This window comes from Leopardus geoffroyi, chromosome C1, assembly GCF_018350155.1.
Source record: "Leopardus geoffroyi isolate Oge1 chromosome C1, O.geoffroyi_Oge1_pat1.0, whole genome shotgun sequence".
NCBI classification, from domain to species: Eukaryota; Metazoa; Chordata; class Mammalia; order Carnivora; family Felidae; genus Leopardus; species Leopardus geoffroyi.
The window spans coordinates 162,688,952-162,703,241 of NC_059328.1; the positions used below are offsets into that span (position 1 = coordinate 162,688,952).

The 14,290-nt window shown below is 36.2% G+C and overlaps 1 protein-coding gene across 1 annotated transcript in view; it reads right to left on the minus strand.

Moving 5' to 3' along the window:
* OLA1 (Obg like ATPase 1) overlaps window positions 1-14,290 on the minus strand; it is a 174,650-nt gene that overhangs the window by 6,697 nt on the left and 153,663 nt on the right. The window contains exon 8 of the mRNA XM_045480240.1: window positions 121-261. Coding sequence (XP_045336196.1) covers window positions 121-261 — 141 coding nt within the window. The remainder of the gene's footprint in view (window positions 1-120; window positions 262-14,290) is intronic.

Below are 14,290 nucleotides of genomic sequence, written 5' to 3' on the forward strand. Positions count from 1 at the left end.
AAGATTCCCTCTTTATAATGGTAATTACTCTGTCATTTATTATTCTATCAGCGCAAGCAATTAAATTACTGCAAGGAAATAGTTGATAATAAAGTGTAGGGAAAATGAATGCTAATTAACCTTTGTGTCATGTTCGCTTCCAGATACTTCTGTCTCTCCTCAGCACTCAATTCTTGCAACTTGAGTTCCAAGGCCCCACTAAAAGGAATGACCAAGGCACCTGGGTCATACTTGTCCACCCACTCTTTAATTTTTATCAACCTGTAGACAAAAAAGGGCACAACATTATCTTGTAGTGCATGCATGACTGTACCACATTCATTATTATCAAGTAGCACATACATATTCATAAGAATTGCACGGTTTTATGATGCCATCTTTTTGTGTATAGCTTTCCAAGGTCAAGGCATTAACAGGCAGCAATTGCTTCAGGTATACGCCATGAGATTTTACTGTAATCTAGTTTTACTTTAGCACATTTTCAATACAAACTATTATACAAATATTATAAAACTTTTTAAACTTACACTAAATTTTTTCAGCATTAACACCTGTGCCCTTGAAAACCTCAATTTTATGATTTATATTATTTTCCTTACTTTACAAAGTAAAATGTTAAGAAGCAAAAACGTCAAGTTCTGTTTATATAGGAACCATAACCTAAAAAGTGCCAGCTAATTGTGAAGTTTTTGTCAAATAAATAATTGGTTCCACCCAGATATTTGTATGCCTAGTTCAGTTCCCTCTGGGGCTAACAAAAGCTTACAGTTACACCTGGTTGTGAGGGAGATTTCTGCTAATCAAGACAAACATATCCAGAAACACAGATTTACAAACCTAGTTGATTATATATACACACCATTCTTAACGAATCTCACTTTTGTAGGACCACAAATAAGGGAACTGCAGAGGAAATAAATTCCTTTAATCACAAAGGGTTTAGAAAGCCAAATCAGTTAGGGAATAGATACCAAGTGTTTGCTGAAAGGATGTTATTGAATGATTTCTTTTTCTTCCAAATCATGGAGTGTTCTGGCAAAGCAGTAGTTAGAAAATGAAGAAGTATAGTGAATATATTAACTAGGTTCTGATTCTAGCTTTTAATTCCTGGGCAGGTTACTGAAACTTTCTTTCTTTCTTTTTAATAATGTTTATTTATTTTTGAGAGAGAGACAGAGAGAGAGAGAGAGAGAGAGAGAGAGAGAGAGAGAGAGAATCTGAAGCAGGCTCCAGGCTCTGAGCTGTCAGCCACCCAGGTGCCCCAAGATCACTGAAACTTTCTAAGCCTCAGTTTCCTCATCTATAAAAATGGAGATAATTATAGTACACATTATATTGTAATGAACCTAGAAAAGTAATGCCTGGCCTCTAATAAATGGTATTACTATTATTATAACTGTTAATAATAACAGTAGTTACTATTATTTTCATTCTCAGATTATCATAGATTATATGCCTATGATTCTGGAACAGGGTTTAGTATAGAAGTGAATATAGATGTCATAGAAACTTATGTTAAAAATGTTAATGCATACAAGTCTTACATAACCCTACTAGTCTCCCAAATTTAGACCAAGGTTTTAATAGCTATTATGGCAAAAACAAAATTGTGGCAGGTATCCTTTAAATAATCAATGTAAATGCCACCTTAGAAACACAAGAACTGGACCACAAATTCATCAAAACTCACCTATCAAAGAAAATGACAGGGAATCAGAGTTATTATAAAATTAAGAATATAGCCTACTGAGTAGGATTTAGGATGGGATAAAGGAGTGAAATATTCACACAACAGTTTGTACATGTTTACATACAGCAGTTTATACATGTTTGTTATATAAGGCTAACCTATAATTTACTTATTTAATATGTTATCAGTGGTTTCTGATCTTATTTTTTTTTTCCTTTGGTCACATCCTAAAAGAATGGAACAATCCCTAAGATTATTTTGGAATAAAGTGTGTGTCCTTTAAAATAAGAAATCCAAACCAGATATTTTATTATCCAAAATTATGAAGGACAGGTTAAAGAAAAAAGGGAAAATCTGTTTTTATTTTTATTATTATTTTTAAAGATTTTACTTTTAAGTAATCTCTACACCCAATGGGGGGCTCGAACTCACAAGCCCGAGACCAAGAATTGCACACTCATACTCCACAGACTGAGCCAGACAGGTGCCCCCAAAAAGGGAAAATTTAAATTGATATACTTCTGCCTATAAGAACATTATAAGATTCTAAGTTACTTCACAGACTTACACTATTCAAACAAACGATATGGTTTAATAACATACGTTTATTATACAAGTCAGAATCAAGTGTGTGTGTGTGTGTGTGTGTGTGTGTGTGTGTGTGTGTGTTTGTGTATTCATTGAAAATGAAATAAAACAAGCCCAGGTAAGAGGATAATACAAAAATATAATACACATTTTGTTTCATAAATATGGTCAACATAACTAATAAAACCAGAACTGTTATGAAACAACAAGATAAGAAATAATTACTTTGGCTAAAACATCAATTCAGAATAACAATAGTTCTACCCTGTCATTTTAACAGCCTTTCCTGCAGAATCCTCAGAGGGATTATTTGCATTCCTCAGGTGTTCTATTGTACAATTCAGATGAATAAAGACTTACAAATCATTCCTCTACCGCCAATGTGAGACTTTGATCTGGTGAATACACCATTGTACCTTAACTATAATTGGCAAAAAACCTGACAGTGTAGAGCATCACAAGCTTAATAACAAAGGAGAATATCTCAAAGTGTTGACAGATGATCTTCATAATGCAGAAGCAGAGCTGGTACATTTTAGCAATAAATGAGCACTGAGGTCTAAAGGTCTCTAAAGTGACTGACATCAGACCTGCTATAGCCTCACTAAAAGAAAAAGGTACCGGAGCACTCTCCGTAAAGTGAGTTAGGCTCTTTGCCTGCAAGCTTCACTTTTGTGACTTTCACTGTCATAGAAAACACAGGGAAGATGAAAAGTGAGTTAGGTTCTTTGGCTGTCTGCTTTACTTTTGTTACTTTTACTATCAAACAAAAGTGAGAAATGTCCCAAAGTGATTTTTAATTACGTATTTGAAGTAAGCCTTCGGTAATGAAAACATAGTCCTCAATTTTAAGATTATAGACTGAAATACATATAATATATCTATTAGGTCTTATGGTTACAAAAGTGTGATAATGAGGCCAAGATCACAAGTTTGAACCCCATTGGGACCAGTTACCTTTTGCAGAAAAATGTCTATTCTATTGCTACAAACCATACCCCAAACTATAGTTAGTCATCTAAAAAATGTGTGCTACTAGCACAAGAGGGATATGAAAAATCAAAGTTGAGCTCAGTACCACCACCAGAAAAACAGTTTCAAGTACATTCTGTCAAAGTGACTGAATAATAATCTCCATATACAATGTTAACAAATGTCTAAAGAACACTATCCAATTGTGAGAGACCAAAATAATGAAAATGATGATGAAACTGTCACAGAATATCAAATTATATAAGGAGAGACAAAACAGTAAAGACACTACACTCCCAAAGAGTTAAGCTGTAAAGACTTTGATAATGTTCATTTTGCAAATTTATACAACCAGATTATTGCAAGGGGATCCACCCTTCTCTTGATAAGGAGCCAGAGCCACGCTGATTTCCCCAAAGTCTTATGAGTGACAAATGGAAAAAGGAATTGCCATTAATTGTATTTTTCTCTCTGGTAATGATTCCATAGCAAGGGGACAAAGCAAAGAAAAGGAGTTTTAAGACTAAAAGGATGATGCTTTGAAGATACACTGGCAGGTTGTGAGGTGAGACTGTTTGGCAGAACAAGATCTTTAATATTAAATTAGTATTCGATTTCCAAAAGATCATGTCTCAAATGTATCTTTGCTCTTATAATCTGACCTTCTCAGCAAGTCTTGAAATTCCAGATTCCATAATTTGATTTTCCTAGGGTTTATTTACATTGCTTGTATTTCTTTTCCCAGATACTAATTTTATTTCTAAAAATTCTATTTGTTTCTCTTTCAAATCTACCTGCTCTTTTTAAGAATATTTTACTTATTTAATGAGTTCTTAGTCCCTTTCCCTATTTTAAGCAGATTAAAAGTTCTTTTCGGACTGCTCTAATTACTTCTGGTTTCTTGGGTAAAACTCTGCTCCCCCATCATTTGTCACCTGCAAGCAGCCTCTCACAACAGTTGGTTCCTTTGTATGTGCTGTGACGTTTGGGTCATTTGTGTGTGGTCATTTGGCAGCAGCAGTCAAGTTCCAAGGGAGTCTGCTTCCCCATGTTAGAGATCTATCTATGGAGTAGTTTTGCGCTTATTCTTCCAGGAAAGAGCTATGGAGGGTCATGGGCTCTGGATCATTTTAAGGCTTAGTTATTTCTGCATTAGGTTATTGGTCATGCAAATTAAGGCCTCCTACCTCGTATAGTTCTGTCCTAGTCTCTAATTCCTGATAGTATAGTTTCTTCCTTTGTCTGGAAGGGGTGGGAATGGAAGGCATTTTTCTAGCACCTGATTATGGAAAGGATAGCTTTTTCTCAGCTTTTATGAATGAGCCTCATTCTGGTACCTGCAGTCCAGGGCCCATGCCTGGACTCTTATTCCTATGGCCACCAAGGCTTCTAGGCCATATATTAGCTGGGTTTTCCTCAAGAGCCAGACCTTATTGATTTTACTCTCTACTCTCACTGAGTTTCCTCATTGTTTTTGGCACCTAGAAAACCCCTTACTGTCTTTCAAGTCCTTCTGTGTGTTCTAAAAATACCACATCATCATCAAGACCATCCTTGACTAGTTATTTTCTCTGGTGTTTCCATACATGAGGAACAAGAGGGGAGCCTCCTGTACCGGCTCAGTCTACCATCTTAACTGAAACCTCTCCATACTGGAGTTAAATCTTCCATTTTATTGTGTTCTAATACAACAGCTTTCAAACTTGTTTTTGAATATTACCCACAGGAAGAAATAGATTTTACACTTGATTCAAACATATGGTGCACAGACATATTATTTTCATACACATATCCAAACTGACACAGGTTTCACAAAACAATACTTACCTTTATAATGGGAAATAGGACAATCTCGATGGTGCTATTTGATATTCTACGTAACTAAATTCTTGCAACTTAAACTCCTGAAATAGTTCTCTCTAACATACTTTCATAAGAACTTTAACTTTTTTTCCATACTTCATGTCCATCTAGCCATTTGACTACATCCTAGCTACTAAAGATCACTCAACCCAGCACTAAAGCCAAGTTATATTGTCATTTATGGTATTTTTGCTGAACATGAGAACTCTCTCCAATCTGTTCACTCTAGTTTGCAACATCAAAGTATATTTAAAATCCTTAAAACTGTTACATATGATAGGATTAGGTCCTTATATACAACCTACATAATTTTCTGCGAATCTAGGTCTTACTTTTTCTTTCTTTTTTTAAAAATCAGCAGTAATATCTTATTTCTGACCGACTGCTAGCCAAGAACCATATGTCAATATTCAGAAAACGATGCAACTTACACAAAGGAGGATCTAGGGCTGGTTCATTCAGTGACTTAATATCATTCAGTCAATGTTATTAAGGACTTGACCTTTACTAAGCTAGTTCTCTCATGTTGTTCATGGTATGGATGTACCATAAACCCAGGGGGCACTGATAAACACTGAGGTCATTTTAGTCTCCCTGCCTTACAGGTTTACTCTCTCTTCTATTAAAACTGCTCAGAGTACCAAAGAAATGACTTTAAAAATATCACATTCCTTTTTGCCATTTTCCAAACATAATCACTGCAAATTAATGTCAATTTACAGTGTTGTAGAAGAAAAGAAAAAAAAAGAAATAGTGGCTCATGGAAGGTAAGGTTATCCTCTTAAAGATGACAGAAACACTGATTAACCCAGTTCTTTCACAAATGGCAATAAATGACACTAGAATTATTAATACTAAAATTAATACCACAAACAATATACAAACGGAAATATATGCTGTAAGCAATAGTTGTTCAAGGCCAAAAAGTTAGCTCCAGAAAACCCAAAATTCCCAATTCTTTGGAATTCTTTGAATAAAGTTATTAGAATGGCGTTACTAGAACAGGGAAGCCAATGGGGGCGGAGGGGAAGGAGGGAGAAAGGAAATACCAAAAAAAGGTAAACTTTAGTCTAATTGATTCGTGTCTAAAAACCTAATCCCTGTTCCAAAAGAGATCCCCATCTTTGATGTATGTAACAGACTTCAAATTTCAGTGTTCTTGTCTGACTTCATGGAGCTGTACAGAAGAACAATTATAACTTTGTTCCTCAGAACATGGTCACATCACTTGGGTATCTATTGGAAGTGCAGAATTTCAGAATCTGCATTTTAACAAGATCCCCAGGTATTTCATAGATATATTAAACTTTCAGAAGCACTGAACTAAAGGACTTTGAAAATAACAGCACATTAACTGAAAGGAGGAAAATGTCTGAGGTAACTCCTCAGACCAACAGACAACTAAGCAGATGCTGACCACCTATCCCACTGATATGAGAGGAGTGAGAATAATAAAAAAAATTCCTGCTTACATCTTCCAGGTTCAAAACCACAAGAGAAAAAAGTCACTAGAATTTCAGGAAGTGTAAGGAAAAGGTCTGTGAATCCCCTGCAATGTCAACGAAGTTCCAAATTCACAGTAAAAATAATTACTTTAGACAGAATTACTATATGGTCACAGTTTCTTACTGTGTAAGACATGATTACACGTCTCTTATTCTTTTTTTTTTTTTTTTAATTTTTTTTTTCAACGTTTATTTATTTTTGGGACAGAGAGAGACAGAGCATGAACGGGGGAGGGGCAGAGAGAGAGGGAGACACAGAATCGGAAACAGGCTCCAGGCTCTGAGCCATCAGCCCAGAGCCCGACGCGGGGCTCGAACTCACGGACCGCGAGATCGTGACCTGGCTGAAGTCGGACGCTTAACCGACTGCGCCACCCAGGCGCCCCACACGTCTCTTATTCTAATAAGCCTCAATACCTGGAAAAACATCTGTAGTAAGTTAACTCTGGAGTCTAGATTCAAATTATAAGAAGTGATTCCTACAGAGCAGACTTTGTGAAATTTAAATTCTTATCAAGTAAAAGGGATATTATACCACAAATTGTTCCCTATAAGGACCTCACAGAACCACTGTCTGAAAAACTCCACTCCTTCTGCAGTCACCATAGTAAGATGGCCTTTGTATACATCTAAGCATGTGTGTGTCTCTGTGTGTGTGCCCATGTGTGCATAAAAGGAAATAAAGTCTACAGAAATGGGCATTCCTTTTGCAGCAAATAAATAAAAACCAGGTTCCAGGCTCTCTGGTTCAAGGATTAACAAGATTTCTGACTCTAGCAGTAACTGGAAGGTTATGAAGAAACTGAAACGATAGATGCTATGACAGGGAGACAACCTTAAAAGCAAATTAGAACAATTGGGATATATTTATCCTAACACTTTGGGTTCACCATGACTCTGAGATTTCTTTAACTCTTAACATACTTTAAAAAAAGATAATATATGCAATTATCTATATTCAGCAAAAAGGCTTTGTTTACAAAAAAAATTCTTTCAATGAATAGACAGGAGGAAACAGCAGGATGAATCCTAAATAGTTGGAGAAAACCATAGTAATCCCATTCTCTAGCTGGCAACTGGTTTGAGAATGGGCATAGGAACCCTGTTCTGGTCATGGGGCATGAGGGGAAGCCTCCTAGAGGCTTCAGAAAAAGACTCTGAAAGGTTCCTTTGGCTCTTAAGCAAGAAAAGATGGGCGTCTTTACTGCACACTATTTCTGGATCTTACCCTGGAATTCTAGGGGCCACTTTGTGACCAACCGAAGTGGGGAAAGAGGAGAAAAACCCTTCTTCTTGATAATAATATCACAACCTTGAGTTAAACAGGAACACTGAATTAAACAACCCTAGAGACATATTACCTTGGGTCTTATTATTATGTATTAGAATGGTGTTTGTTATTTATAGTTAAAAGCATCCTGATACTGATAATGACCACGTTTTGGGATTATCTTCATTTAAGTATATGAGTAACTGGTCAAACTCCAACTTATTATTTAAGAAACCTGCTCCTGCAGAGTCTTCTCTGAGCTTCCACATAGACAGACGCTATTACCATGTTCCACCCTGTATTATAGATTGCCTATTTTCTTCTCTTCTCCCACTATAATAAAAACTTCTTGAGGTCAGGAACTGTCTTTTGTTCCCAGATATATCCACAGAACTCTCCCAACATAGCACTGAGACACAGTGGATGTTCAATCATCTTCTGAATGGATGATAAAATGGAAAGAGCTTTAGGCTAATAACTAGTTGAGTGACTACGGGCAGTTACTTAAGGCCTCTTAGCTTTAATTTACTAATCTGCAAGCTGATGAGTAGTTTTCAGTATGTTCTGGGTTCTCTAAAGGAGCTCCCAAGATGCTAGGAGACAAAAGGGTGGAAAGAGATGAAGGAACACGGAGGCTGTAGATCCTCCACTCTTGCATTTCAACCACAGCTGCATCATTCTTATACGTTGAATTTCTGCATCCGATTTCATCAGAAGAAAGTTCTGTTGTTTTTAGCAACTCTAAAGTTCAATGAGTAGATGATCCTTTTTAGATGGCAAACTACCATTTTATGGCATATGCCAGAAGCCGAACAAGTGTAAGTGCTAAAGTCTTTCTGCTTAAATACTACTTTTCACCATCTTTAAAAGAAGAACAAAACAAAACACCTCTCTCTTCTCCTCTTCTGTCATTCTCTATTCCCTCACCTCATTTTTTTTTTTCCATAGCACTTATTATGTTCTTCTACCCAGCACTGGTGAACCCGCTTACCCAGTTATTAGGGCAAGGAATTTTTGAATACTTTGTTCCCTGCAGTATCCCCAGCACCACTTATAACCGTGCCTGGCACAAACAGATGCTCGTTAGGTGCTGGGCAGATCAACAATTAGGAATGAATTAAATTGAAAGTTAATCTACAGATTAGGTAAATGAACATTCAGAAGTACATATTTAACAAAAGAAGTGTCCTTGTACAAGAAAATTACAAAGTACCATTAACAGAAATTGCGGACTGAAGTGGAAAGACATCCGTACTCATGCAGTCAAAGACTGAATACTGTTAAGACAGCAATATTCTCCAAACCGATCCACAGACTCCACGCACTCTATTAAAATTCCAGCTGCCTTATGTGCAGAAATTGACAAGCCCATCCTAAGATTCATATGAAAAATGAAAGGCCGAGACAGACTAGCCAAAATAATATTGAAAAAAACAAACAAAACCCCAAACTGGAAGGATTCACCATTCCCTATTTCAAAACTTACTAGGGGCACTTGGGTGGCTCAGTCAGTTAAGTGTCTAACTTTGGCTCAGGTAATGATCACAGTTTGTGGGTTCAAACCCTGCGTCGGGCTCCGTGCTGACAGCTCAGAGCCTGGAGCCTGCTTCAGATTCTGTGTCTCCCCCCACCCCCCACCCATCCCTCCCTTGCTCGTGCTCTGTTTCTGTCTCTCAAAAATAAACAAACGCTAAAAAAAAAAAAAAAAAAAAAGAACCTTTAAAACTTACTATAAAAACTATGTGTCAAGTAATCAAGATTATGTGGCATTGGCATAAAGCTAGACATACAGATCAATGGAATAGATGTGTGAGTTCAGCAAAAAGTCCATACACCCATAATCAATTGATTAAGACAATTTTAATTGTGGTATCGAGGGGTTGTGGGAGGGGGGATGGGCTAAATGGGTAAGGGGCACTAAGGAATCTACTCCTGAAATCATTGTTGCACTATATGCTAATTTGGGTGTAAATTTTAAAAAATAAAAAATAAAATAAAATAATAAAACAATTTTCACTGTGGTGAAAGAAAAACATAAAATTTATCATCTTAATCATTTTTAAATGTATAGTTCAGTAGTGTTAACTATATTCACACTACTGTGTAATGATCTTCACAACATTTTCATTTTGCAAAACTGAAATTTTATACCCAGTGAACACCACCTTTCCATTTCTCCCTGAACCCCAGTCTCTGGTGACTATCATTCTACTTTCTGTTTGTATGATTTGACTACTTTAGACACCTCTTACAAGTAAAATCATATAGTTTTTCTCTTGTGTGATTTGGCTTATTTCACTTAGCATGATGTGCTCAGGATTCATCCACATAATAGCATATGTCGAAATGTTTATTCAAGCCTTTGCCCATTTTTAAACTGTGTTATTTGATGTTGATTTTGTTACAGTCAATTGGTTTCTGACAAGGGCATCAAAACAATTCAGTGGATTTCCTTCTTTTTAAAGGCTTAATAATATTCCATTGCAGGTATATACCACATTTTGTTTATCCATTAATTCACTGATAAGCATCTGGGTTGCTTCTATCTCTTGACTATTATGAACAATGAGGCAATGAACATGGGTATGCAAATATCTCTCAAGATTCTGCTTTCAATTCTTTGGGATATATGCCAAGAAGTGGGATTGCTGGATTACATGGTAATTTTATTTTTAATTGTTAAAGGCATCTCCATACTGGTTTTCATTTCCACCAATATTGCACTAAGGTTACCATTTCTGCACATCCTTGCCAACACATTTTCTTTTCTTTTATAGTGCTCATATCTTAAAGGGTGTGAGATGACTGATACCTCATTGTGCTTTGATTTGCATTTCTTTAATGATTAGTGATATTGGCATCTTTTCATATGCTTGTTGGTTCTTTGTATATCTTCTTTGGAGAAATGTTTATTCAAATCTTTTGCCCATTTTTAATTGCGTTATTTGTTTTTTGTTGTTGTCATCTTTGCGTTACAGTCAACTGATTTTTGACGAGGGTACCAAAACAATTAAACGAGGAAAGAATAGTCAACAAATGGTACTCGGACAAGTGGACATCTACAAACAAAAAGAAAAATGAACCAAAGCCCTAAATGTAAGGGTTAAAACTATAAAACTCTTAGAAGAAAACTGGTGGAAATCTTCATGACCTTGGATTAGGCAATAGTGTTTCAGATAGGACATGTAAAGCATAGGTAACCAAACAAAAAAATAAATTAGACTTTATCAAAATTAAAAGTTTTGTTCACCAAAAGACACTACCAAGAAAGTGAAATAAGAATCCATAAAATGGGTAAAAACATTGGAAATCATTTATCTGATAAGGGTCTAGCAGCCAGAATGTGTATATTTAAAACTTAATAATAATTATAACTTACAACTAACTCAGTAATAAAAGTACAGAAACCCAACTTAAAATGGGCAACCATGTCTCCCGGAAATGTCCAACAAGCATATGAAAAGATGCTCAGTACCACTAATTATTGAGAAATGCAAATCAACACCATAATGAGATACCATTCTATAACCATCAGGATGTTTATAACTAAAAAGATAGACAATCGGGGTGCCCGACTGGCTCAGTTGGAAGAGCATGCGATTCTTGATCTTAGGATCATAGATTTGAACCTCACGTGGAGTGTAGAGATTACTTAATAAGTAAAAATTTTTTAAGAAGTTAAAAAAAAGGATGGACAATAATAAGCTGTATATCCATACAATGAAATGTAAGTTAGACATAAAAAGAAATGAAGTACTGATACATGCTACAACACGGATGAACCTTAAAACGTACGAAGTAAAAGCCATCAAACACAAAGGGCCACATGTTCTATAATTCAACTTATTTGAAATATCCTCAATGGACAAACCCAGATAGACATAAAACAGATCAGTGGTTACCAGGGGGTTAGGTAGAGAAGGCAATGGGGAATGACTATTAATAAGCACAGGGTTTCTTCTGGGGGTAAAATGTTCTGGAATTAGTGGTGATGGTGGCACAACACTGTAAATACATTAAAACCCACTGAATTGTGTATTTTAAAAGGGAGAATTTCGTGTACACTAATATCTAAAAAATATAAACCCCAAAGCTAAACTTAGATTTTAAAGATAACAAAAATGCTAATATTCTGTACATTATGATCCTATGATGTCTGACCTTTTAGAGAGAATAGGGATCAATAGAAAAAACAGAAATTTTGGAGTAAGGCAAAGATCAACTCAAATTTCAGCTTAATTGCACACTAGCCACAAGATCCTAAAAAAGCCGTTTAGGTTTCCTGAACCTCTGTTTAATCACAAAACAAATAACAATACTTTTCCTCACAGGTTGATGTTAGTATTAAAGTGCCTAGAACATAAGAGGCCTTCAAATGTTAGTTCCCAACCTTAGCTCTCTCCTATCAGTGAATGGGGTCATTCTTAATCATTACTGTAGAGTTAAAAATACTATTAGATTACCTGTGAATAAAGAATGAGAGTTCTTTTTAAAAATCAGGTCTTGGGGCGCCTGGGTGGCGCAGTCGGTTAAGCGTCCGACTTCAGCCAGGTCACGGTCTCGCGGTCCGTGAGTTCGAGCCCCGCGTCGGGCTCTGGGCTGATGGCTCGGAGCCTGGAGCCTGTTTCCGATTCTGTGTCTCCCTCTCTCTCTGCCCCTCCCCCGGTCATGCTCTGTCTCTCTCTGTCCCAAGAATAAATAAACGTTGAAAAAAAAAAAAATTTAAAATAAAAAAAAATCAGGTCTGAAAAAAAAAAAATCAGGTCTGTATTTCTAGGAAGAACTCTTGTCTCACCAACCTTTTACAGATAGGGAGGTAACTGGAAGGGAAAGAATTTAAGCACAATGATTGAAAAAATATTATTAAGCAACTATGTGTACTAGTAAGCATTACGCTAGATCTTTCAAAGTTACACTTTGAAAAAGGTGGTACAGGGGGTAAAGGAGCACAATAAGTGTTATGATAGGGGAAGTAATGTGCTACAGGCATAATGAGGAGGGGGTGCCACAATCCTAACAAAAGAAGATTTTGGCCTCATTTAAATCAGAAATCTCAGAAAAACAGAAACCAATACATTTAATTGTCTTTTCAATTGTAACATTGTTTTCAGGTTTAGTTATAACAGGAAAAGCAGAAAAGGAAAGGGGTTTTTACTCATGATAGAGCTGGAATTTTGTGGGGCCAATAAGAATGTAAGAAACCACCAAGGGAAAGACAAATATGGGTGTGTATGTCAGAGTCCATTTGCACAGACCTCCTTTCCTAAATGGATCCTTCTTCCTGAAGTTGTTCTAAATTCAGCCTCTGTAGGGTGCTTCTATAATCTAACAAAAGTGACCATTCCCTCATGATCCTGTTTATCGAAATCCTCAGTTTACCATGTGGGATACATGTAAATTTTATAAAGGAACCGACACAGAAGGACCCAAACCCAAGGCAAATAGTCACTGTAAGAAAGGGAAAGTCACTGTTTATGTACCTGTGGAGAAAAGGGATTTGGGGACAGAGGAGAAACAAGAAGCACTAAGAAACAGAAGAGCTCTTATGTAAACTTCAATCGCTGCAAATAGGTACCTGCAATTATTCTTATTAACATATATTTTCAGAGAAGCTAAATAGAACCATGTTAGATGAGAAATGAAGTGACTTTTATCAGTGGTACGCCAAATGGCTTAAGAGAAGAATATTTTTATACAAGAAAAGGAGTAATTGGGCAACATGGGAATGTAATCACATCTACCACAACTTGTAGTTGGTTTCATAGCTTGTACTTTGTCCTAACAAGTAATGATAAGCCATAGTCCATTATTTTACTGACAAGACATTGTGTGCCAAATGAATTTTTGTAAATAAAAAAAGTTAACTTATTTCAATGAAAGGAATCCTATAATTAAAGAACTCCCACAGGCAATCCCTTTGCTAAAGGAGGCAGTACAGAATATAGTTATAGAGCACTGTCTGGGGCCAGACAGGAGGAATCCTAGCCATGTTATAGAAACTTTCTGAAGTCTCAGTTTCCCCACCTATAAATGGAGATAATAACAGCAAGGCTGGTATGAAGATTAAATGAGAAAGTACATGTAAAATGCTTAGTATGGTATCTGACACATGGTAGGTGCTCAACATATATTACCTTATAAAGATAAAAATGACAACTGCTGTCTTTTTTAAACACCTCAACTCGGTTCTAATTTCTTACATAAAACTGTGTTGTATCTGTGTTCTGGCTATTAATCAGATTTATCTGATAAGGCAGGTCTAAGGACTAACCACATCAAAATATCTTTAAAGAGATTTCTTTTCGTCTTTATATTGTCCTGTCTGCTGTATAAAAAATGGCAAGTTTGCTACTCATTAAAATCATAGCTGAGTGATATTCCTACAGTGTCTAAGAAGGGGCA